The following is a 23,681-nucleotide window of genomic DNA, read 5'->3' as shown; positions in this document are numbered from 1 at the left end:
GCTCTAAGGCTAATCATTCAGTACAGCTAGCCAATCGGGTAACCTGTTTTCAGGTCCACCGGTTCCTGTGCCAGTCCTCATGACTCTGCCCATTTTTAAAAGCCCCGTTTGCACAGAGTTTGTCCTGCAGGCCATCAGAGTTAAAAACATCACACGCAGAGCTGCGAGGCCACTGGGAAGCCGTTGCCATGGCAGCGAGTGGCGGGTCAGTTCGACCCTGGGCTTAGATCCTCGGGATGAGCAAACCAATTTGTGAAGCTCTTTTTAGAAGCGTCGATAACGGGCAAAAAGACAACGCGACCCCCAATGCCTGCATGCCTCATCTTCCCCATCCAGCCGTCACCCAGGAAGAAGGCAGGCAGGCTTCTGCCGAACGCGGCACAGCACTCCCGCGGAATGTCGGTTCCCTTAAATGTTTTAAAAGGCTTTTTAGTTTCTGTGTAACGCTGCTGGGGGGGAAGGTTCCGTGCCACTGGGCAGGAGTTTGAATTCTGCCGGCTGACCTCAGCAGCCCAGGAAGATTTCAGATCCCTGCTATCGCGCTCTTCAACAGATTAGTTTGGGTTGTTATAGAAAAACCTCACAGCACCTATTAGTCATAACAGTGGCCGGTCTCCACATGAAGCCACGGCTCAAACTACAGAAGGCCATTAAAGAAAGCACAGGCAGATATTCTGGAAATGACTCGAGGTGTTGAAAGCTGTACCAGCCAAGCTCAGATTGGGAAATGTACACAATGACCTCAGGTAAACTTCTATGTATCTATCAAGTTCGACAAAAAACAAGAAGATGCACCATAAGGATACAGGCCATCAATGATACAGATCCAAGTGCTCCAGCAGACTATGGCACCATTGCTGTTTCGAATCCCGGGTCATGCTGTCTGACATCATCAGCCGGAGCCTTAGAGAGCACAATTATTGGCTTTGCTCTCTCTGGGCTGGTAGATGATTCCATCTTTCTCCTCACATGAATGTACGTAGTTTGATGCTGGCCAGCACAGGCCTCTGCTAACCTGCCTCTGATGGATCAGAGACAGAGACCGGGTGACTTTGCATTGGTGGCAGTTCGAACAGAGGCAGTGGCTGGTTGCGCTGGTGTTGGAGGAGGCATGTGGAGCATTGCATTTGATGGGGGAGGAATACTAACGAGAGGGTTGGGTAATTGGCTAAAACTGGGAAATAAATCAATAATTTTATGTAGCAGTGTAGCCAATCAGTCCTGTCAGTCCTTAGTTTTGCGCTTGAGCTGCAAAGCTAATGTAACTAATGGAAGCTATATTACATGACCACTGTGAGACAAAATAGTCCCCAATCCACATTTCCACATGTATCATCATATTACCATTAGCAACATGTACAACTGAACTAAATTTGTCACATTATTTTCTCACATTTTTCACATCACATCTAGTCTGATTTTACAGTGGATTGCAGTAGTATATAGATAAGAGTCTGGCAGAAGAGTTCACACAAAAGTTTGGTTAAAAAATAAGAAACTTCTGGAATGGGCTTTAGTCAAAGTCCTGACCTAAAGCCTATTGATATGCTGTGGAAGGACCAGAAACGCCCGGCGCATGCTCGAAAGCCTGTAAATGTCACTGAGCTGAAGCAGTCCTGCAAGAAGAAGCAAGCATTCATGGCGTTGCGAGAGACTGATTAACAACTACAGAAAGCATTTAGCTGCAGTCATTGCTGCGAAGGGGGATGTAACCAGTTACTGAAAAAGTAGGGGCAATTTCTAGGAAGTCAATGTTTCTTCTAAATAAATACTTACAATATCACAGTGTTTTATTGTTTCATCAGGGTTTTAGCTGCGATGCCATGCTTTAGAAGAACCAAAAGGTCAAAAAAACGAAAAGGTGTCCTTATGAAAGTAGTCCTTATGAAACCAAACGATGTTCTTCTATCATCCAAAGATAGAATTTGAAGTGCCTATATATTTTCCTGCACAATTTTAGGTAGCCAATTACCCAACCCACTTCACATGACACGTCCCCTATTTGAACTGCTACCGATGCAACGTCCCTGGGCATAGGCTAGCAGATGCCCAGATCCATTGTCCCACTGAGGTGCTGTGAGGAGGGAGACAGAGCCATCTACCCACCTGGAGAGACAATTATGATCTCTCTTGCTCCAGCTGCTGATGACAAGCAGCATGTAGTGGCATATAGTGGCAGCATCTAGTCCACTGGACCACTTGGAGTCCAAGAGTCAAAATGTCAAAAGGTGGCGTACGTGATATCGGCTTTGCTCTCCACCAGGTTGATGTCCTCAGGCCGGAGCTCAGGGACCCAACGCTCCAACTCCTCAATCCATGGGTACTTCAGCGAGGATGGAACCACAATAAGGAGAGGCCACTCCTGCCTGTAAAGGTACGCCACAGAGATAGCCTGTATCGTCTTCCCCAGGCCCATCTGCAGCAGAGATCACAAGCAAAATGAAGTACATCAAGCAGTGTAAAAACCAAGCAGTGCTATCATTTGTAATCTGGGACAGGTCATTGTGATGGTAATTGAAAATCAGCTGATGGCAATTCCAGCTATTTAAAATCAATTCAGAGTATTCAATAACATTTAAGGAGTGAATGAAGTTAATTATCTGTACATTCTGGTAACACATCAACTGTACAAGTGATTACTACCTATACCACAAATTCATTGATTACACTGGGTACACGGAAACGCATGGCTGTAAAGCCCCAACCCTTAAGTTCCTTCATTGACACAGTTGAGAGCGTTAGAGAAAATGAACAAAAACTCGAGCAGTTTGTGCTTCCCCTGATGTAAACACACCCCATTTCAAACAGCTATTTATCAAGCCCTGCGAAACTGGAATCAGTAGGGAACAACAGGGAAGCTGATAAACTAGGGGTTGTGATTTCTAGAGTAGAGGGTGGCATGGCAGACACTGGAAAAAGCTCTACTGGGGAACTTTTAATAAGACCAATCCGTGATTATGTTCGAGTGGTTACCTGCACTTATCATAGGCAAGAGTGTCAGGGCAGGATTAATGATGTCAACTAGGAGGTCTGGAAGAAGACGCAAATCCCGTGATCAGGTGATCAGGAAATACCACCAAAGAACCGTCAAAGCTCAAGCCTGCCATGAACTGGAAGCCGCTAGAACGCCAGTTCCACGCTTTACAGTCTAGCAAAATTTACACCACTTTGAAAAAAAATTGAGGGCCGCTGTCCAAGGAAAAAAAGAAGTCCTTGACTATGTGGACCCAACAACTGAATTCTAGTCAATCATCAAACCAGAATTGTACCAGATGCTTGTTGATGGCTACCAAAAAGCATCTGGTTGAGGTGAAACATGCTAAGGGACATTTAGCTCAATATTAAGTGTACTGTATGTATATTTTAGTAACCCTGTACATACATAGTATGGAAACATATAGAGTATGGAAAATACATACATATAGAGTATGGAAAAAAGTATTTAGTCAGTCACTAATTGTGCAAGTTCTCCCACTTAAAAAAAATGAGAGAGGCCTGTAATTGACATCATAGGTACACTTCAACTATGAGAGACAAAATGAGAAAGAAAATTCTGAAAATCACATTGTAGGATTTTTAAAGAATTTATTTGCAAATAATGGTGGAAAATAAGTATTTGGCTACAAACAAGCAAGATTTCTGGTTGTCACAGACCTGTAGCTTCTTTAAGAGGCTTCTCTGTCCTCCACTCATTACCTGTACTAATGGCACCTGTTTGAACTCGTTAACAGTATAAAAGACACCTGCCCACAGCCTCAAACAGTCACACTCCAAACTCCACTATGGTGAAAACTAAAGAGCTGTCGAAGGACACCAGAAACAAAATTGTAGACCTGCACCAGGCTGGGAAGACTGAATCTGCGATAGGCAAGCAGCTTGGTGTGAAGAAATCTACTGTGGGAGCAATAATCAGAAAATGGGAGACCTACAAGACCACTGCTAATCTCCATCGATCAGGGGCTCCACGCAAGATCTCAGCCCATGGGGTCAAAATGATCACAAGAACGGTGAGCAAAAATCCCAGAACCACACGGGGGGACCTAGTGAATGACCATGCCATCACAATCATGTCTATGATGAGTGTATGTAAACTGCCAAACTGACCACAACTGTATATAGCATCGAGACACCACCACTACCACATTGTGTAAAATTTTCAGCATCATCGCAGCCCTACAAGAAATACACTGACATGCCAAAAGTCACAGGACAGCAGCAGGTAAACTGATTATGACGTGGCGCTACCTCAGTGGACAACCTGGGAACCCCCACGCCTGTAAGCTGTGAGGTGTCATTTTGTGGGTGAGGTTGAACACTGGCCAGCGTACTCATGGCAAAGCAATGTGAATTATCAGTGTTTGCCGAGGCCTGATAGTGAGTGCCAGATGGACAGGGCATTACATTTCCAAAGTTGTGTGGGCACTTAACATTCCTCCACATTCCATCCACAGGGCCATGTGTGTACCGGGAATACGTCACAGCAAGCATTGCCACCCACGGTGGACAGCGCAGTGGCCGCTCATGGGTGCTGAATGATTGTGACCAGCGGCATCTGGCTAGATTCAATGCAGGAGGCCCCGCATGTTAGCATGCATATCCCGCAGGTCAGCAAACACCATGAAAACACTGGACACAGCGCCTCACCATGGCTCATGAGGTTGCTAACTGGACCCTAAGTCCAGGGACTGGCTACATGCAGGATGGTCCAATGAGTCATGGTACCAATTGTTTTAGGTTGATGGTAGGGTTTGTGTGTGGTGCAGTAAACTCATGAAGCCATGGACCCCAGTTGGTTCCACACGGAACGGAGGTCTCACACCTAAAGATACCATGGAGTTGTGGGTGGCTGCTCAGACGGCATGGTTCAACACCCACCCCCCAGACATCTTCCATCCACTTGTGGATTTGATGGCATGCCGAGTTGCTGCACTCCACCAGGCTAAGGGGTTCCTACACAATACTACTTCTTGTCATCTCACGTCTGGCACATCAGTGTAAATATAATAATAATAATAATAATAATAGTAACAATAATAATAATAGAGGTGTGCAAAAGAGGTCTCCAAAAGAACCAGAGTTGAAAAAAAATACACTTTGGAAGATTCATTTTCAAAAATATAAATTACAAATGGTAACAATATAAAAATGTGCTTACCTCATCAGCAATCAAACACCTGCAGGGCAGAAACAAGAAACAGGGAATGAATTAAAGAATTATTTGTCACTTTTTTTTTTCAATCCAATTTGGGAGTTCAATTGGAGCAACAAATTCTGACTCCAGAGGTGATCAAAAGCAACGGTCATCCCTTAAGCAGTGCCCCAAATAATTACCCAGCAAATTACGTTTTTAATTTCTCCCCACAATCGATGTCTGGGGAGGCAGTCCGAGCCTGAGTTTATTGATCCGGTCGTTATTGTGGAACCAGAGCTTCCCGTCTAGGGCGCCTTGCTCAATATCATTTCACACACACCTGAACTCACCAGCCAATTTAGCCGGAACAGCCTCGGCTGAAAAACACGAGGGCAATCTCAGAGCTGGCTGAGCAGAGAGCCGTACCGACACTGGCCTGGAGTGAGGAAACGGCTGTACGCGCGGGACCCCAGCGCTGACCCGTGAAGATCATTCTACAGGAAGCGCTAATGAACGGACAGGCATTGGTCAATCAACATGCTAATTAATACCAGTGACCAGCAGCCCTGCATAACAAGAAAACCCAGGCAAGCCTAGTTTTGCTGGGCTGCCATTGCCTGCATAGAATCGTCAGGGGCATTTTAACAACGGGGAGTTTGGGGCCAAAATATCTGCTTTTTATGTTAAAAAAAGGTTCTGTTATGCTTCAGGTACCATTACATGTGATCCTGCCTGGTAAAGGACTCAAGCCTTGCCCCCAGAGCCTTAAGATGTAGACCACATATTTACTAGGTTTTTGGTCCTCATGAACATAGCTTGGGACTAACATAGTATCGATGCTGGGCAAGGTTGGCAGCCAGTAGGGTAACGATGCTAATGCTGCAATACTGATTTTGCTGGGTGAGGCTGGGATAGCGATGCTATCACCATGATAGCAATGCTAATGCCATGGTAGCGACGCTGGGCGAGGCCTTCACACTAACATTGCGGTACTGATGTTGAGTCTACTGCTACTCCAGCTTACCCAATACTTTGCTCTGTGGCAAAATGTAGTCCTCAGACTGCCAATATGAGAAAATACATAGTTCTTGCACATTATAGTTTCAACAAGGTCAGCCAGTCAGTAAGCAAAATTGCTTCCTTTAGGCCAAAAAAACAAAAACAAACATATGGTATGTATAACATACACAAATGGGCAAACACTGATGAAGAGCACCAGCACTGTTTATAAGATATTGCTGATCTAACACGTCGTTTCTAAAAAGCTGTATAATGTTATTATTTACATTCATTTGGACAGATTCAAAGACACTATAAGCACAAGGAGGCTGTATGGCTTCTCTCACACTACATCATATTTTGCCACAAAGAGAACTTGATGATGTAGCAAAAGCAAATCAACTCAAGAAACTTGGGAAAGCTAGAAATAGGGCATAGAACGATAGTAATTCGGTTTCATGATGCTTTTGAGATCAAGCTGCATGCCGTAGCATTATCTATCTAACAAAATCTATAAAATATGGTCTCCTGAGTGGCAAAATCATCTAAGCATTGGTCCTATTCACTGGAGACTGCGGGTTCGATTTCCGGTGACGCCACAGCCATCTGCAGCCGGGAGTCCTATAGAGCATTTGTGTTCAATAGAGAAACCTTCAGCAAGAGATGTGGACAGACAAGCCTTTTGACAAGTGAAGCTGTGAAGCACTAATGCACAACAGCCACTTAAAGGGGAAAACTTGGTGTTTCTGATACTTGCAGACAGTTTTCAGAGCCAGGCTTTTCCCAGGATGTGCATTGGCAACACCTAAGCCCAGATAACATGTCCATGTGGGGCCTGTTTGGTAAGCCCAACTGGAAACCAGAAAGCACATGTGTCGGAGGAGACGTGCTAATCTTCACACATCTAGTGTTGGGGCCGTGATGGGGAAGTATAGGGAAATGAATTAAGAGTGTGATTAGTCCTGTATAATCAAATGGACTGAAGCAGATTTTGAGTAAAAATCACTGTACTAAGTATCTGGTATCTGGATAGCAGTTTTTAAATTTTGCTGCTACTGGTGAATTTTGTATGCATGACTAAATATCACAATAAATATTGTGTATGGTTAGACAAAAAAGGTCTTTAAATATCGCGATATAGCATTTTTAGCATATCGCCCAGCCCTTTGCCTATGCCTAATTCCAAACATGATGCAAGATGCAATTTCTGATATAGCAAAGATAAAGAACTGAATATGAAAGAACTCTGAATATGTGGCTTGTGTTTGTTAAGTTAAAATGTTAAAAATGATTGTGCTGACCTCTCATTAAACACTACACATACTAGCTTGGCTGAGATAAATCAACATTCCCAAATAGAACCGTTTCAACTTCTGCCACACCAACCTCAAATCAAAACCCCTAGAATTTCTGATTGATCATTGAAGTCATTGAAGTGTGGGTGCATAACAGAAGCGCCTGCCCCTCCGTGCCCACTTTACTTTAATAGGCTGCACTCAGATGCCTTCCTTTGATCACAGACGGTGAACACAAGACAAGATGCATGAGAGACCCTCAGAACAGACTGAACAGCGTATCGGCAACACCAGAGCACCTACACCATTACACAAGACACAGTCCACCAACTTTCTCACGGACACTGCAAGACACAGTCCACTAACTTTACCACTGACACTGCAAGACACAGTCCACTAACTTTAACACGGACACTGCAAGACACAGTCCACCACTTTTACCACGGACACTGCAAGACACAGTCCACCACTTTTACCACGGACACTGCAAGACACAGTCCACCAACTTTACCACTGACACTGCAAGACACAGGCCACCAACTTTACCACATTACCACTGACAGTGCAAGACACAGTCCATCACCTTTCCCACGGACACTGCAAGACACAGTTCACCAACATTGACACTGCAAGACACAGTCCACCACCTTTCCCACGGACACTGCAAGACACAGTCCACCACCTTTCCCACGGACACTGCAAGACACAGTCCACCACCTTTCCCACGGACACTGCAAGACACAGTCCACCACCTTTCCCACGGACACTGCAAGACACAGTCCACTAACTTTACCACAAACACCGCAAGACACAGTCCACTAACTTTACCACAAACACCGCAAGACACAGGCCACCAACTTTACCACATTACCACTGACAGTGCAAGACACAGTCCATCACCTTTCCCACGGACACTGCAAGACCTAGTCCATCACCTTTCCCACGGACACTGCAAGACCCAGTCCACCACCTTTACCACTGACACTGCAAGACACAGTCCACCACCTTTACCACTGACACTGCAAGACACAGTCCACCACCTTTACCACTGACACTGCAAGACACAGTCCACCACCTTTACCACTGACACTGCAAGACACAGTCCACCACCTTTACCACGGACACTGCAAGACCTAGTCCATCACCTTTCCCACGGACACTGCAAGACCCAGTCCACCACCTTTACCACTGACACTGCAAGACACAGTCCACTAACTTTAACACGGACACTGCAAGACACAGTCCACCAACTTTAACACGGACACTGCAAGACACAGTCCACCACTTTTACCACGGACACTGCAAGACACAGTCCACCACTTTTACCACGGACACTGCAAGACACAGGCCTCTAACATTACCATTGATGATGCATGATATTTAAGGATTTAAGGATCATCTTACATGAAGAATAATAATCAATAAGTCCTTCTTATCACTCCGATAATACGTACTGGAGAGATGGAGAGGGGGAAAGATATATAGAGAGAGAGAGCATCAGCCTCGTTTGATATTAGTTATTCAAAGTAAATGTCACTTTACTTTCGTTCCCGCTGTGAGGGAACTCATAAGGAAGATATATTTGTTCTTCTCCTTTAATCTTCATTTTAGAAAAGCAACGGCGCGACTGTGATCGGCCGTCGCGCCTTTGAGGGGGGAAATTTTAATTGCTCTGGCGTGTCGCGCTAAGCTGGGGGATTTGCACCAAAAACAAATGAAGCGGTCTTGCGAGTGGCTAGCATGAACGAGAGAGAGATCGAGAGAAAGAAAGAGAGAGCGGGAGCATCATGGTGAATCACATCAGTTTTGAGGGGCACTGCTGCTTCGGCCCACAGGTACCACTCTTTAGATGCTTGTACCTAATGAGAGAGAGAGAACGAGAGAGAGACAACAGATTCAGATAGAGAAAGTGACAGACTATTTGGGGGGGGGGGACTGAGTGTTAAGAGAGATACACACACACACACACACACACACACACACACACACACAAAACACGTCCTTAGGTGGGAGAGCATGATTAATGTTCTCCATCCTGAAACTGTTTTTTTTTTTTTTTTACCCCTCCTCCCCACGAATTGATCCAGCACTTTGCTCAGGTGTGTGTGTGTGTGTGTGTGTGTGTGTGCACGCACAAGTGTGTACAAGCGTATACCAGCACGTGTGCCATTTCCTTGCTCATTAATCACTCTTCTTTAAATAGCCAGACTCATGCCAGGCGTGTTTTCTGCTTCCGGGAGGGGCCGGCCTCTCTGGTGGCTGACAGCACCACCTCAAGACCTTTCGCTTCTCCTCGCTGCTTTAAAATGTTATCTCCAAGAAGCACGAGGGTTCAAATGTCAGCCGCCCGGCCCAGCCAGGGGGGCGATCGCCTGTGGCCCTGCATTAAAAAGAAATAGGTTCGGAGGACTGCCCAGGAATCCATTACCATGGTTTGTTCTCTGTCCTTTTGGGTCAGTGCTGCTGGTGGAGCAGAGGAAAAGCCGCCAGAATGGAGAAAATACTAAATAGATGCTCTTCTTCTGCTGGGCCCCGAGTGGTCCCACAGAATAAGGCGTCATTACTATGACCAGAGGATCGCTGGTTTGAATCCTGGTCATGCTGCTAGCCAGGGCCCCAAGAGACATCCTATCCCCCTGAATGTTCCATTGGTGAGTAACTGTCAATCTTCACACGGCTGTCATACCTATATGCCAAATTAAAACGTATCCAAAAGATATTTACTTATCGACGTTTTTATCTCAATAATAAAAATAAAACTTTATTTATGTTAAACACTTATTAACAACTATATAATATTGTTGTTGCTACACTGGCATATAAAGCTGATACCAACAGATATCAAATAATAAAGCATGCTAGCTAATACAATCCAAGGAATTATCCAGCTTGACTGGCTAACTAGTAGCATGTTAGCTAATACAGTCTGGGGGGTGGACCAGCTCGGCTGGCTAACCAGAAGCACGTTAGCTACATCGGCTGGCTAACCAGAAGCATGCTAACTACATTGGCTGGCTAACGTATTGGGTCCTAAATGGTCCTTCTGTAAGATGAAGTCATAGGGGCTAGGATATGTCCGGGGGGATAGGATGTGTCACAACATCAGATAATTAGGCATTATTCTAGACTTTACAACTCAGCATCAGAGTAACCTACATATATGATACAGATATAAGGCTTATCCTACCTAATCAACGTCAACTCGACCCTTCAACAACTCTCCGCAAGTAATCCATCCAAAATGCACACACATGGCCTTCGGCAGCCTGCTCTGTTTACTCAAGTGCAGCGCAGGGCACAGACACACACAGGCACACGATGCCGAACACCATTTTGAGTCCCAAAAGTACGGTTGTAATTATATGAAATAATGAGTAACCATGGGAATTAACCACATTTCATGAGTAATTATAGGAATCTATGGGGATTAACAGGAATTAATGGCTAATTATGGGAATTAAAGGGACTTAATGGGAATAAAATAGTTGGCAAAAATATACTAAAGCATAATGCTGGCCAAAATAATTAGATATGATACCAAATTGCTGCTTCTCAATCCCAGGCATATGGTACATTGAGACCACACCTCCTGCATGCACTGTTCATTCCTCCATCACATGTACAGCATATGTCCAGATCATTTCTAGAAACCTGACACTCACCACCACTGAAAGCACACATTTGGCCCAAGGGACTGTCAAGGGTCATGTAATATTTTGATGTGGTTTATATTTTTGACAGTAATAGAACTTTTAAATCAAGGTGTAAATTAGAAAAGCTTAATAATGAGCAATTTCATTTGAGACTAGAAGTTAAGAATTAAGTATTTATAAAGTTCTGCTTGCAACTGTGTCATAGTTATTATTTGTATTGTTACGCCTTCATGTGTATGATACAGTTCCTTTAAATCGTCCAATATTTTCTATTAATTGCAATAAATTGTACAGTTTACATTTTGAAAGGTTACCGTTAATTTACTGGAAATTGATCTGAAATGTTCTACCCCTTTGCAACCCTACCCAGAAGTGTCCAGAATCAACAGATCACATGTGTTTTTACTAAATATCAGTAAATTCCAGATTTAAACCCAGTCTCTATTTTTAAAAGCCACAGCTTTGCTGTTTCTGCCGTTTGTCAGCGATAGAGAGAGACCAGAACTGAACTATTCGATTAGAGACAGCCAAGAGTGAGGGGGAGGGGTAATGACGTGAGTGCCTTAACATTTGAAGACTTTCGTATTGAAAAAGAGACTGAATTTAAATCAATGACAAATCCGAAAATCATTGGTAATTTGCTCCAAAGTGTTTAATATTTTTTTGGGAAAAATAAATATCTAGAGCAGGGCTGGGTTATATTTGTTCATTATTATAAAATGATGCTCTGATCTGTGTTTTTGGGGTTGTTTTTTTTTTTTTTTTATTTAATCAGCCAATTACTGATACCGACCAAAGGCAGGCCTGGATGCCACATTAACCTCTCCAGGCAAACTTAATGGTAATAAATCATCGAGCAGGGCTTTTGTAATATATTTTATAATATTTGTAACATTGCCTCTCAAGATGAAATGTACTTTACTTTTTGAAATCAACCACACTGGCAAAATGTATACTTCAAGAGCCAGCTGAGATAGTCTGTGAAGTCACATGCAGATCTGGTCAATTATCTAGCCCTAAAACCTTCAGAACTGCGTATGAGATTCCTTTAGCTTTCCGCCTGCTGCTGCTGCTGTACTTTTGCTTGTGGTTAAACGTGGTCTGGACTGGTTTGCTGGTTGTTTTGTGTGGATAGTGGTGGGTGCTTGCTAGCTCTCATTCGTTCTGATACTCACCATACTGGGCTGAGTACTTTTGAGAGGGATATCTGGTTAGTGGTGTTAGAAGTCTGCTTCTCAAAGTCTCAAAGAATTAGATGACCTTAGCCAGGAAGAATGGGCAAAAATCCCCCAAACAAAAAGCTTTTACAAGTTGTAATATTTGCCAAAGCGGAATACTAAGTACCCAAACTTCTGCCTCAGGCCTTTTTCATTTTATTTATAACTGTAAAACACATCTAGCTGTTATATAATATTCAGCATATTTGAGCATACTGTATACTGTATAACTGACTGTATGAGCTAAAGATAAGTTAACAATAACACATGGGTCTAAAAAAAATGCAGCCTAAGTGCATAGTAAACAAACAGAAGCTGTCCTGAAGCTTTAATTTTGTCAGGACATGTCAGAAACTACTTAAGCAATGTCCATTTGAGATGATTTTAACGAGGGTAAATGGAAAAGCATGTTGATTATTCAATAAACTAAAGCTATAATCTAGTTAACAAGCAAGGAGCATGATTATCATTCATCCGAAGGCGCCTTTACGCAGTATTAAATTCTTTTGACGCAGCATTACAAGCTATGATTTGCTCTTCCGAGGTCCTCCTTTGTTCTAGAAATAGCCCTTATCTTGGATAATCTCTGAATCTTTCGCCTTCATTTGCACCACAATTACAACATGGCTATAAACGCTCCTGTTGAAGCCATGGGCTCGTTGTCCTGATCAATAGGCATTGACTGGCTCAGCGGGCATGTTGTATATGAAGGCAAATACATTTGGCCACTGAAAAGGGTGGGGGTGGTAAGTGCTGTGGTAGCAGGTTAATGCACTGAGCATCGTTCAGGGCTCATTAAGTCCTGCAATTCTGTCAGCATGCTGTATCTATGCTAGTCTTGAATCCTGCGGCATTGGCTCCAGCTAGCATGAACTTTTGCACTTAAACCCGATTATTTAAAATCAGTAAGATCGGTTACTTCCATTAATATACATTAATATAAGATACATATATACAGCTGATATAGACAAGTAAGTTCTAACTGAGAGGGCCAGCAAACTAAACTGGAAAAAACTATGCACTCTTGGAATGAGTCTCAAAGTACAAGTCTCAAAGAATCAGATGACCTTAGCAAGGAAGAATGGGCAAAACTGGCACCCTTTTGTTTCCCAAGGTACAAGCACTAGAAATGTAGCCTCAAAGCTAGAACACGGTCCCTAGAGGTACATCAAATTCACCTTCCCAGAAGGAAGGTCTGTACGCATATCTTTTCATAGATAAATAGGCCTGGAGTCAGGATAAGCAAAGGAATATGGAACAATGGTCTGCCCTAACTAAAGGCACTGAAGACATACCCTTGAGAGTACCATAGCAGTGACAGTATAATACACACTGCCAGGCCACGCTTTAAAAAAACATGTTTCACAGGGTTTAATCACTATTAAAGCAGCATTATGCAAGAATTGGCATGTCTTGCTCCTGGGCTCCCCCCACAGTTGGGAAGTATAATTGAGCCAGCACTAAAAGACAGGCTTCACACATTAATGTTTGGATGAGATGAGAGATACTGAACCATCAACCTGCTTCTCCAGAGTTACATAGAGCAGCATGCCAAGCCCAAAGCAGAAACGATGGCGGTGTTATCCTCCCTATTATAGGTCAAAACGTTCCATAATGTTGCTTTAACATAGTAAAATCTTTTAAATGGTTCTTTTTGTCATGGTTTTATGTACAGCCAACGCCTTTCATCGCTTTTCATCAACCTCTGGCCACTGCAAACTCGATACTTAACTCGAGGTTCTTTAAGGCAGGGTTTCGGCCAGCTGATATTTAACAAGCTGGGATCAAGACCATTAAAATAACAGGAAAACTGCTATCTTTGACCTCTTACACATGGATACTGTATGTGTTTCTAAAACAAGACGAGCAATATCAGTTGCTTACTGAAGTATGCTGTAGCATTAGCGAGCCAGAGCCCATTTATATTACTTGTTTTTATATAGATTACTTAGATGCTTTGCCCAGATTACCTCCACGATTGAGATTACTGTTAGACCTTGGCAATCAGATCTATTTGGTGCAATCCCTTAGCCCTGGCACCATCAGTAAAACCCAGCATAAAGCCCTGCTGAAACTGAAACTTTCTGAAAGTCAAAACCGCAGCTCTAAGAATAGTCCACACTTCCAGCATCTCTATCCTGCCTGCTCACAGCATGTTCACTATGAAACCTTGTCCTTTTGTGTGTGTGTGTGTGTGTGTGTGTGTGTGCTGCTACTGTAAAGAAAGCAGTTCTGCTTCAGGGGGTGTTATTGAATTGTGGAAAGGGAGGGAGAGAGCAAGAGAGATAGAGAAAGAGAGAGCTAGGGAGAGAGAAAGAGAGAAAGAGAGAGAGAGAGAGAGAGAGAGAGAGGGAGAATCAATATGTCAGAAAGAGAGAGGTTATATTCTACTGCAAGAGAAGCATGGAAACAAATCTAATACAACCACAAGCAGCAGAACCGCTCAGATCGAAAGAGACACTTTCAACAAACACACAGGCACTTACCAGCATTACAAACAGCTAATGGGAAAAAAACAACATCACAGTGAGTTCCACGTCTACTTCTTGCTCCCCTCGTTTTATACGTACAGGCTGGCTGAAGGGCAACTGTTATTTTTGCTCCCTTGGGAGGTTTGAATTCTTCATGCCAAAATGTAGTCATGGTTCAAATGAAGGCCTGAATGAAGGCCACCTGCTTCAATTGTGTACTGTGTGAATGTTCATAACACCAGCTTGTGGCTGGTTGGACCTGCAGGACACCAGGTGTGGACAATTTAATGATATCTTATTGTTCCTGTGATCAGTTATGTCATAAGCCAGTTTTCTCCAGATCACGATAAAGGTCGGTGCTCATTAAGAGCAAAAGTAAATACTAGTAAAGCACCAAATTTTCACCACTGACTGTAATAGGGAGCATGGTGTCTCAGTCATTCCCACTCCAGCCCGCAGAGCTGCTTACTGTACGGTTTACTTTTGCTGGAGCCGAATTAACCCTCTAGCGAGAACTGCATAACGCTGCATAAACCACAGTCCAGACTTCTTTCACTAGAAACGCAAAGGTTTCATAGCCTAGGCTGCATTTCTCGGCCACTACGTCTTGGAAGGCTGTTCCCTTCGTATACAGCCCAGAAATGCAGCATGACATGCAGGACAATTTGGAGGACGCAACTGATGTATCCGCCCCGGTCCCGGTTACCCACAGTTCTCTGCACACAACCAATACAAGGAAAATAAACAGCACCAATAAATTGTCTGGAAATTGTCTCCAGAGTAGAATTTATACATGGTAACTTTCAGAATTCTAACTGATTTCCGTGAAGAAATTAAAAAAAAAGCACACAGAAAAAATTTCAAGGCTGGGCCTTTCTGATGACATCACCATGCATCCTGGTTAGACTGTTCAATTTGTGTCCCCGATATGGGGAACTAGCCCTACATCTCTCAGCATGTGCCATGCACAAAAACAATGAAATTGATTTGCTTAAACTACCAACAATTCTCTTTATTTAAATTAAGCTGTTTTTAATTTTGCTGTACTGAAAGCAGACTTAAAATATTGAAATATATTTTAATATACATCTATAAAATAATACATTAATGGTGCCTTGAGGACACCAGATGGAGCTCTTAACATCGTATTTAAAACAAAGAATCAGAACTGGATTGGGATTAAAATATCTGATATCCAATCCATTTAAAATATGCCTGGATCCGCCCTGATCCTGATCCACTGGGCCAATCCAGGCATATTTTAACAGTATTTGTAACGGTAAGATTCATTAACTAGTTAAGAATGTTTGCGCTTAAATAGGGCGCAAAAAACAGCACTCAAAAGGGTTGCTTTGATTTTTTTTTCAATTGGTGTGAAACAGAGAAAAAAATAAAACTATAATAAAAGTAGAAAAATTAGATATCATAACATCAACAACAATTATTAGTATTATTTATATTATTATCTCATTATTAGTTGTTGTACTAGTAGTAGCAATAGTAGTAATAATAGAGCGATAAAAACAACAATACTAAATACACTATCAACAATCCCAGGTAGAATATGCATTTGTGGAATCTGGTTCCACATTACATTTGTCAGTGTTAATTCGCTGGGTGGATGCTTTGTCTATAGTTTATTGTGTACTGTGTATCCTCCTTACGACTGCAAGCACCAAACTGGCGATCTAATCCAATAAAGATGTGTGTTTTTGTTGATTATTTTTTTTTTTAATGTATTATGTACACGTCTATCGTGGATCTTCACTTGGGATCTGTACTGAAGTCAGGAATGTGGTTCAGTGACCGCTCTAGCGGCAGTGCAGCCTTTAAACTGTCCTCTGTATGAAAAGCGCTCTAATTTCTCTTTATCAGTAATAGAGAGCCTCTGGTCCTCTGGGGAGACTGGCAGAAGATGCACCGGTGCCCAGCTCTCTCACTCTAGCTCTAATTAACTGCCTGACCTCAGTGGCAGCGAACACAGCTTCCCATGTCCTGCTATCGATCAGGCCCCCTCATCACTGGATCTCTTGACTGGCTTCTCTGACCCGCCGCCACCGAGGCTCAGATCGACCAGCAGCTGGAGTAAATTACAACGTCTGCTCTCTCTTAATCACTCACATAATCCCTTCTCGTTATCGTTATCGCGATAAATCACATCGCATTACGGCAGAATACGGATATCGTCAGTACTTTGAAAAAACACCAACAACTGCATGGTTCGTTATATGAAGCAGACTTAGTCCTGGTTAATTGAATTTAGTGCAGTTCAGTGTGCAATGCTGAAGATTGTTTTTACTTCTGGTCCCTTTTTGTCTATTCCAACTTATGAGATTTCAGGAACGAGCTAGTAAAGTGCATTTCTGACAGAAACGCAGAATAATTTGCAAAGCCTAAGTGGTTCCCACTTCTAGGCAGCCGATAAGCTGTTGGTGTGCTGCTACTAATGTCATTGGGGTAAAATCTCAAATTGCTATGCTATATAAGTGGCTGATATGGGACTGCTGGGTAGTTAATAGGGGGTCCCCACTATGTGGTTGCTGGGGCGTTGGTAGATGGGCACTATAGTGTTGCCAGACACTCCCTATGCAGTTGCTGTGCCATCCCAGGTAGTTACTACGGGGTTGCTAGGTGGTTGTTATTGGGTTGCAAGGTAGTTGCTATGAAGCCAACATGCTGCCAAGTGGTTTGCTGTGGTACCACATGTAGTTTGCAATTTATTAAAAAAAAAAAAATAGACAAATACAAGACAATACTTTTGTTTATTGCAAATCTTTTGCTTTTATGTTAAAGCACAACTTTTATTTCCTTCGGAGGAGTTTCACTATCCTAAATTAGCACCACAGTAAACTGTGTTCAGATGGGCTGCTCAAACACACTGTAAAAGACACCGGCATGACATTACTCACTCAAAAACACCAAACCGTGTTTTAAATGACACCCAGAACATTCATTTGCCATAAAATGAGAAAACGTAACTTTCACTGCTTGACGCTGATGAAAGAAATGATATCTGAAACTCAAAATCTCACTGCGTTTGTAGCCCTACAGAAATAGTTAATAGGTGGTCCTCACTATGTGGTTGCTATGGTGTTGCTGGGTGGGGCGTTGGTGGATGGGCACTATAGTGTTGCCAGACGCTCCCTAGGCAGTGGCTGTGCCATCCCAGGTAGTTACTATGGGGTTGCAAGGTGGTTGCTATGAAGCCAACATGCTGCCAAGTGGTGAAGTCTGGAGTCGCAATTACTGCATCTGCAAAAATGCAGGAGAAGGAAAATAGGAGATAACCTAGATAGCTAGAAACATTCAAGGAGACTGAGACACCATAGCAACCACCATGGATACTATAGCAACCACCTAGCAAGAGCAAAAAGGGCTCGATTCTCAGCCTGCGCTCTCGTCTGTATTTGTGCGCCTGTGTTCTTGTGAAACGTCATCAGTCGCAGCCCAAAGTTCTGTCCCGTTCAGAGGGTCGCACCCAGCCACTGTACACTCCGAGTACCCGGATGTGTGAAGCGCTGAGGCTGCGCACTCAGCCCGCTTTCCCTCTGGAAGTGGAGTGGCGGTGTGACTGTAGCTAACCTTTAGCTACGTGTTCGCTAGAAGAGCAGAGTAGAGTCCGAGCTTAAACACGTGGGTGTAACTTGCTTGTTAACGGTTCTCACACGGATTCACTGACCTTCCATCTCTAGAGAGCGCGAATTTGACCCCCTCACGCTGAAACGGCAGCAGCCTCTTCTGTAGCTTCTCTGGCAGGAGCAGTAAATCCTCATCCTTGCCTTGGGAAGATTTCACCGAGGCCTTGCGCTGTCTTTTCATCCTTCTCTCGCTTCACAATTCCGACTCAACCGTTAACACCTAAAACAACACAAACAGGCGAGACTTCGCGTTGTTACGAGTTTACAGTAGTTTACAGTGCAAAAACGACAACTGCCAAACAATTTTAGAGAAGATAGCTAAGTGAACTATCTGGCAACCCCCAGAGACGCTTCTACCGTTAAAAGCCCCCCCTGCAGGCTGCGTGTTGTGAATTACGCTGTCATTGAGAGCTGCAGGCGCTAGCTGTAGCCCCTGTCTGTGGAGCGTTAGCACTGCGGCTAACTCCGCGCGCTGCGGTTTGACATTTCGCGGCATCGTGGAAAGAGCCGCTTGCGCTCGACGTCATATCCGCGCGACGAACTGCTGGTTATTAAGGGCTGGTGTGCGCGTTAGCTAGCTTTTAGCGCCGGTAGCTAAAAACAGCAGCTTTTCTGAACATTCGTCAGTGTAACCCACATGTTCAGGCTGCTAAGGGGTTTGTTCATCAGCATGTTCATGCGTATGACGCCAAACGCGAACGAAATCCACTGTGTGTTTACTGATCGTAGCTTAGCTAGCTCCAAAAGGACAGCTTTACAAGGGGAGGGGGGGGAAACATCGGACTAGTTAACGTTCAGTGCATAAAGATCTTATTACAAGTCATTTTACAGCATTTATACTGCTTAATTTTGCAGGAAATTGTGGCACATCTGCAAGATTTAAGATGTTCAAAAAGTCAAAAACTGCTAAAACGGAGATACAAGCAACGATGTACAGTTTTAGAGAAGCTGTGTTTAACTTGGTCTTCTTTGTCTTGATGATTTGGCTTTTTGCAATGAAAGCCTTCCTCCACTAGTCCCTGGATAAGTATAGAGCCCCTGAAGTATCAAGGTAGAAAAATAATATTGAGAGATTTTGAACGTTCCCTCGATCTAACAGTCCATTCCTTCCGTTTAATAAACTGCCCCTCAGTTTGGAGGGCATTGTTAAATTTCTAGAATAAGATCAAATATAGGGAAGGTTCACGCCGCCTCTAAATATTATTCTTCTGTCTCAGCATAGATCAGATAGACTGGGCAACCCTGGCCAGTAGAGCAGGGAGATTAAATTAGTCAAACGCACAGAATGTTACTAGCTTGCTGAAATTCTCTATAGACCATTTCCGTCAACTTAACTGTATGATTATTGCTGCTGTCCAATGAATCCAAAACATGTGTCTCCATTTTTGTCCATTTTTTGTTTTCTCCATGGTTTGAACCCTGTAGCTGCTTCTGTACACCGTCCACATCTGAATCACTCTGGATGAATTGACCAATAGAAATGCTGTGAGATCTATTTTATGTTGACTTCCATTCACGCTAAGAGCATTTCACAATTTTGGACATGTTTTTGACCAAATATTTGACCAAATCTCACATCTTTGTCTTTTTTTATTGAGTAGTAGTAAACACAGTAAACACTGCCTCGCCTGTAGTCAATCAAACATAAGCACAACATTTCCGCAAATCCTAGTGCTCAGTTATTCTGTCTGGGTTTCATAACATAGATATTCTTACAACAGTTTACAGTTTAGGTCCTGGCCAATTCAATATGCTTCAGTTTGTGTCTTTTTAGATGGGCCACGGTGGATTCTGAGGAATGTTTTGAACCATGATCACATAGAAGTCAAAGCATTTTCCTATGCAGTACTGCCAAGGCCATTGTCAGTGTCACAACCCCAAAACATGACAGATCCAACCCCATGTTTCACAGTTGGCAAGGTATTCTTCTCATAAAAGGCCATTCTTTAATTCCCTAAGCAGCGTTAGTTTTGCTGACTGCTGGAACACCCAGCCTCGCCATGGACTGAGAGGCTGCCGTCCAAGAAAGTGGTCCCTGCTTTCAACATTGACACTCTTAATTATGAGTAAGATTTGCAGCTAAGCACAAGAACAAAGAAAAACTTTTTAGTTCAATGCCGCAAAGTTATGGAAGAGTAAAGGTGATGCCTTCAACTTCAACAAAGAACACTGCAACAACTGTAAAGCATGGTGGTGGCAGTATCATGCTCGGTGGCTGTTTTGGAATAATGAAAGAAATAAAGGCATCATAAGTCTTCATCATGACCTTAAACCAACAGCTAGACAGCTGAAACTCAGACACAATTCACTTGGGTTTTCCAACAGGACAGTGACCCCAAACATGCATCAAAGGTAGTTGTGGAGTGGGTAAAGCAGATGTCGGTCCATGTCAGTAAAGTTAATGGCTACCAAAAGTGGTCAAAACTTGTTTAACCTAATTTGAGGTGTACTGCAAATAAGTTTGACCCTGTGTTTATTTCAGAAATCCATTCAACAGTTCAATAAAAGCATAACAATCAATATTGTAATTGTAAGTGTTTGTGATCATTGAATTTTAACGCTTTTAAGGAGGCGGGAGCCAAATGGGTCTAAGTAACACCCGATTCGCCGTGATAAATGCCAGTCACGCCACCATTTCTCCCCTGCCTTTCTGGCCTAGTCGTCGGCTCGGTTCCGATATGCGTGCTCGTATTCTAACTAGTACGCCTAGCTCGTGACTTTCTCTCCGTCAACCTCAGCCGGAACTTTACGTCGTAGTTAGGCGCCCTAGATAGAACGCAAGCATGCATATTGGATCGCGGCCCTAGTAGCCTTAGTGTCGCTGACTGATTGACTTGCTCAGTTTAGCGAGCTAGCCGTACATGCTTCTGCGACATTGATTTTGTTATTCTTCTGGAAAGGTTCCCATTCTCTCGTTCATACCGGTAGGTTTGTGTTTCTGTTCTCGACATACGTGCTGATAACAGATGAGATGGACGTTTATTACCACGACTGTAAGGGCATTTAGCTAGCTTTAGGTGAGCGGCTAGTAGCTAGCGCAGCTATCGGCACTAGCCGGTGGTCTTAATCGGTCGAAACCCCGTAAGTAGCTAACTTACCTAGTCAGGCTAACGACATGGCCGACAGGACAGCTTATCAAGCCGTTTAAGAGTAAGGGGAATTATTAAGCCTATTATTAAGCTGTTATAAAGGGACGTTGGGCGAGCCGAGCCAGTTAACCAGCCTGTAGCACGGTTCTCCCATGCCGTGCTGAGGAGGCGACATTAGACCCGGCTAGCTGCTTTTGACGCCGCTTCGCAGTGTTAGCGTTAGCACGCTAGCTGGCTAGCTGGCTGGCTGGCCTCGTAGTTGAAGATTTTACCTGAGCTGTTCACTAAAGGAAGTGCTAAATTGCCTCGGGTAACTTGTTTAAGGGGGAAATAAAAAGGACATGTACACATTTTGTACATTCAACCACCCGGGAAATGGCTTTCGTTACCTGCTCAGATAGCTAGCTAGCGCTACGTTAGCTTTAGCTCAGCCGTTAGCTGACTGCCCCCCCCCCCCCCCCGCCCCCCCCCGCCCCTTCCCCAGCACGGTGGCTCTTGACGTTTACTAATAATGTAAGGTAATGGAGAGGGGCCTGGTTGCGGTCACAGAGTAAAGGTGTTTACTGGTCCTCGGACCTTTCTGTGAAGGTTTCACCTGGTAATCTGCTTCCTTCTTTAGTCACCAGAGCCTCCAAGGAGCCGTGATTTCATAAAGTTCAGCCAGAAAGCAGCCCAGAAACGTAAGAAAGCTAGCTAGCTGGTTTCTGTGCTGACCCTCACTGTTACTCGAGCCACTTCTCAGTGTGGCCATAAATGCCCATCAGTTCTGCAGGGACTTTTACAAACACACATTTTAACATTTGACTTTTGTGGCCTAACTTTGACTGGCTTTGAAGATATTAAAACCCTTGAAGAAGGTCGTTCTGCTTGTTTGCTCTGTGGCTTATGCTCACCTAATCTGTACAGGGTCAGTCAGAAGTTAGTTAAGAGCCAAGCAAGCTTGCTCGCCAGGCCAGACAGCCATCCCTACCACGGCCTGTGAGTGAGTGAGTGAGTGAGTGTCCGAGGAAAAGTGGTGCTGTGTCAGAAATCCACTAGGAGTGCCTTCATTCCTACATGGGATCAGGTTTGGACCACATTGATACAGTGTGTGGTTTCAGACAGATCGCACGGTGTATTGATGCTTGGGTCGTCTTTCTGTATGGTTTAGTGTCAAAGAACTAGTCCAAAATAATAACCAACGAACCTGGTTGAGTTTGCGCTAACCCCGCTGCCTCGCAGCTCCCTGAGACTCCAAGGCCTTGGCTTGTCTGAGTAATCCCGATCACACTAAAGCCACGTTTCAGTGTGGGTTCAAATATGATTTGGATTTCTGGATGTGTGACTCAGTTTGACCAATCAGATCAGATTTCATTTCACATTATTTATTTTTTATGTGCTTTGTGGTGTGATGGTGCTTTGGGATGGTGTTTCATGCTTAAACATGGAGGTTTGGAGATCTTAACAGACATTTAGGTGACACGTGTTTTTAGTTTTGCTGTGAGGATGTCAGTAGAGATGACCTGCGGACCGGGTGGGCCTACGCAGAAGTCCTGTTCTGTTCATCTTGTGGTTGATGACAAATGGGGAACGTTGTTGTGAAATACAGGGTAATCCACCGCTTAGCTAAGTAATGCTACATATCCACAGATAGGCTCAAATCTCACTCTCCTTAGTCAGTGTACTCATTTGTGGTGTTAAAATAACCAAAGTGGATATGTGTGTAGTGTCATGCGCCCACAGTCTGACTATAGAAATAAGATTTGGTCACATGTACACAGTTTAAAGGAATGGTGGTGGTTCTACAACGCGGTGGAACAATAGATGCTACAGATTTGAGAAACAAGGACCCATTTACATCTGGATAAGGCCAAACCACATATAGATGTGAGTGTAAACACACCCAAGACGCATTTGAGCCACATGTTATAGCAGTGTAGACGCATCCGTCTCTCCAAGAATCATTTGACAACCTAAACTCCTCCCAGGACAACCAGGGAAACACCAGTAATAATTGCCGAGCAATGACCGAATTAGCATATTCCGTCCCACACAGCGATCATATTTCATTCAGACTGACCGGAAAAGTGTCAATGCCTGTCTTGGTTAAAAATCTTACACAGTCCAGATACTGGTCACATGACGTGACCAGGTCTAAATAGGGACTAAGATGCAGCATTGATGCTAAGTAAAGGATGTAGAGGGTATC

The 23,681-nt window shown here is 43.7% G+C and overlaps 2 protein-coding genes across 6 annotated transcripts in view; one reads left to right on the top strand and one right to left on the bottom strand.

Moving 5' to 3' along the window:
• zranb3 (zinc finger, RAN-binding domain containing 3) overlaps positions 1 to 18,863 on the bottom strand; it is an 86,266-nt gene extending 67,403 nt beyond the window's left edge. For 3 of the 5 annotated variants that reach the window (XM_072671244.1, XM_072671246.1, XM_072671248.1), the window contains exons 1-4: positions 18,762 to 18,863; positions 18,446 to 18,624; positions 5,156 to 5,174; positions 2,238 to 2,416 (exon numbers count right to left, since the gene is read on the bottom strand). In XM_072671244.1, the coding sequence (XP_072527345.1) occupies positions 2,238 to 2,416; positions 5,156 to 5,174; positions 18,446 to 18,585 (338 nt within the window). In that variant the 5' untranslated portion in view covers positions 18,586 to 18,624; positions 18,762 to 18,863. Of the gene's footprint in view, positions 1 to 2,237; positions 2,417 to 5,155; positions 5,175 to 18,445; positions 18,705 to 18,761 lie in introns of those variants that run through there. The other 2 variants (XM_072671245.1, XM_072671247.1) reach the window with 2 other exon arrangements.
• Positions 18,864 to 21,236: 2,373 nt separating this feature from the next.
• Positions 21,237 to 23,681, top strand: part of r3hdm1 (R3H domain containing 1) — a 55,071-nt gene continuing 52,626 nt past the window's right edge. Inside the window, exon 1 of the mRNA XM_072671136.1 lies at positions 21,237 to 21,328. The gene's annotated coding sequence lies outside the window, so the exon portion shown is untranslated. The remainder of the gene's footprint in view (positions 21,329 to 23,681) is intronic.

Source organism: Salminus brasiliensis, chromosome 25 (assembly GCF_030463535.1).
Source record: "Salminus brasiliensis chromosome 25, fSalBra1.hap2, whole genome shotgun sequence".
Lineage (NCBI taxonomy): Eukaryota > Metazoa > Chordata > Actinopteri > Characiformes > Bryconidae > Salminus > Salminus brasiliensis.
The sequence above is the reverse complement of the archived record's forward strand: the minus strand, read 5'-3'. Positions and strand labels throughout refer to the sequence as shown.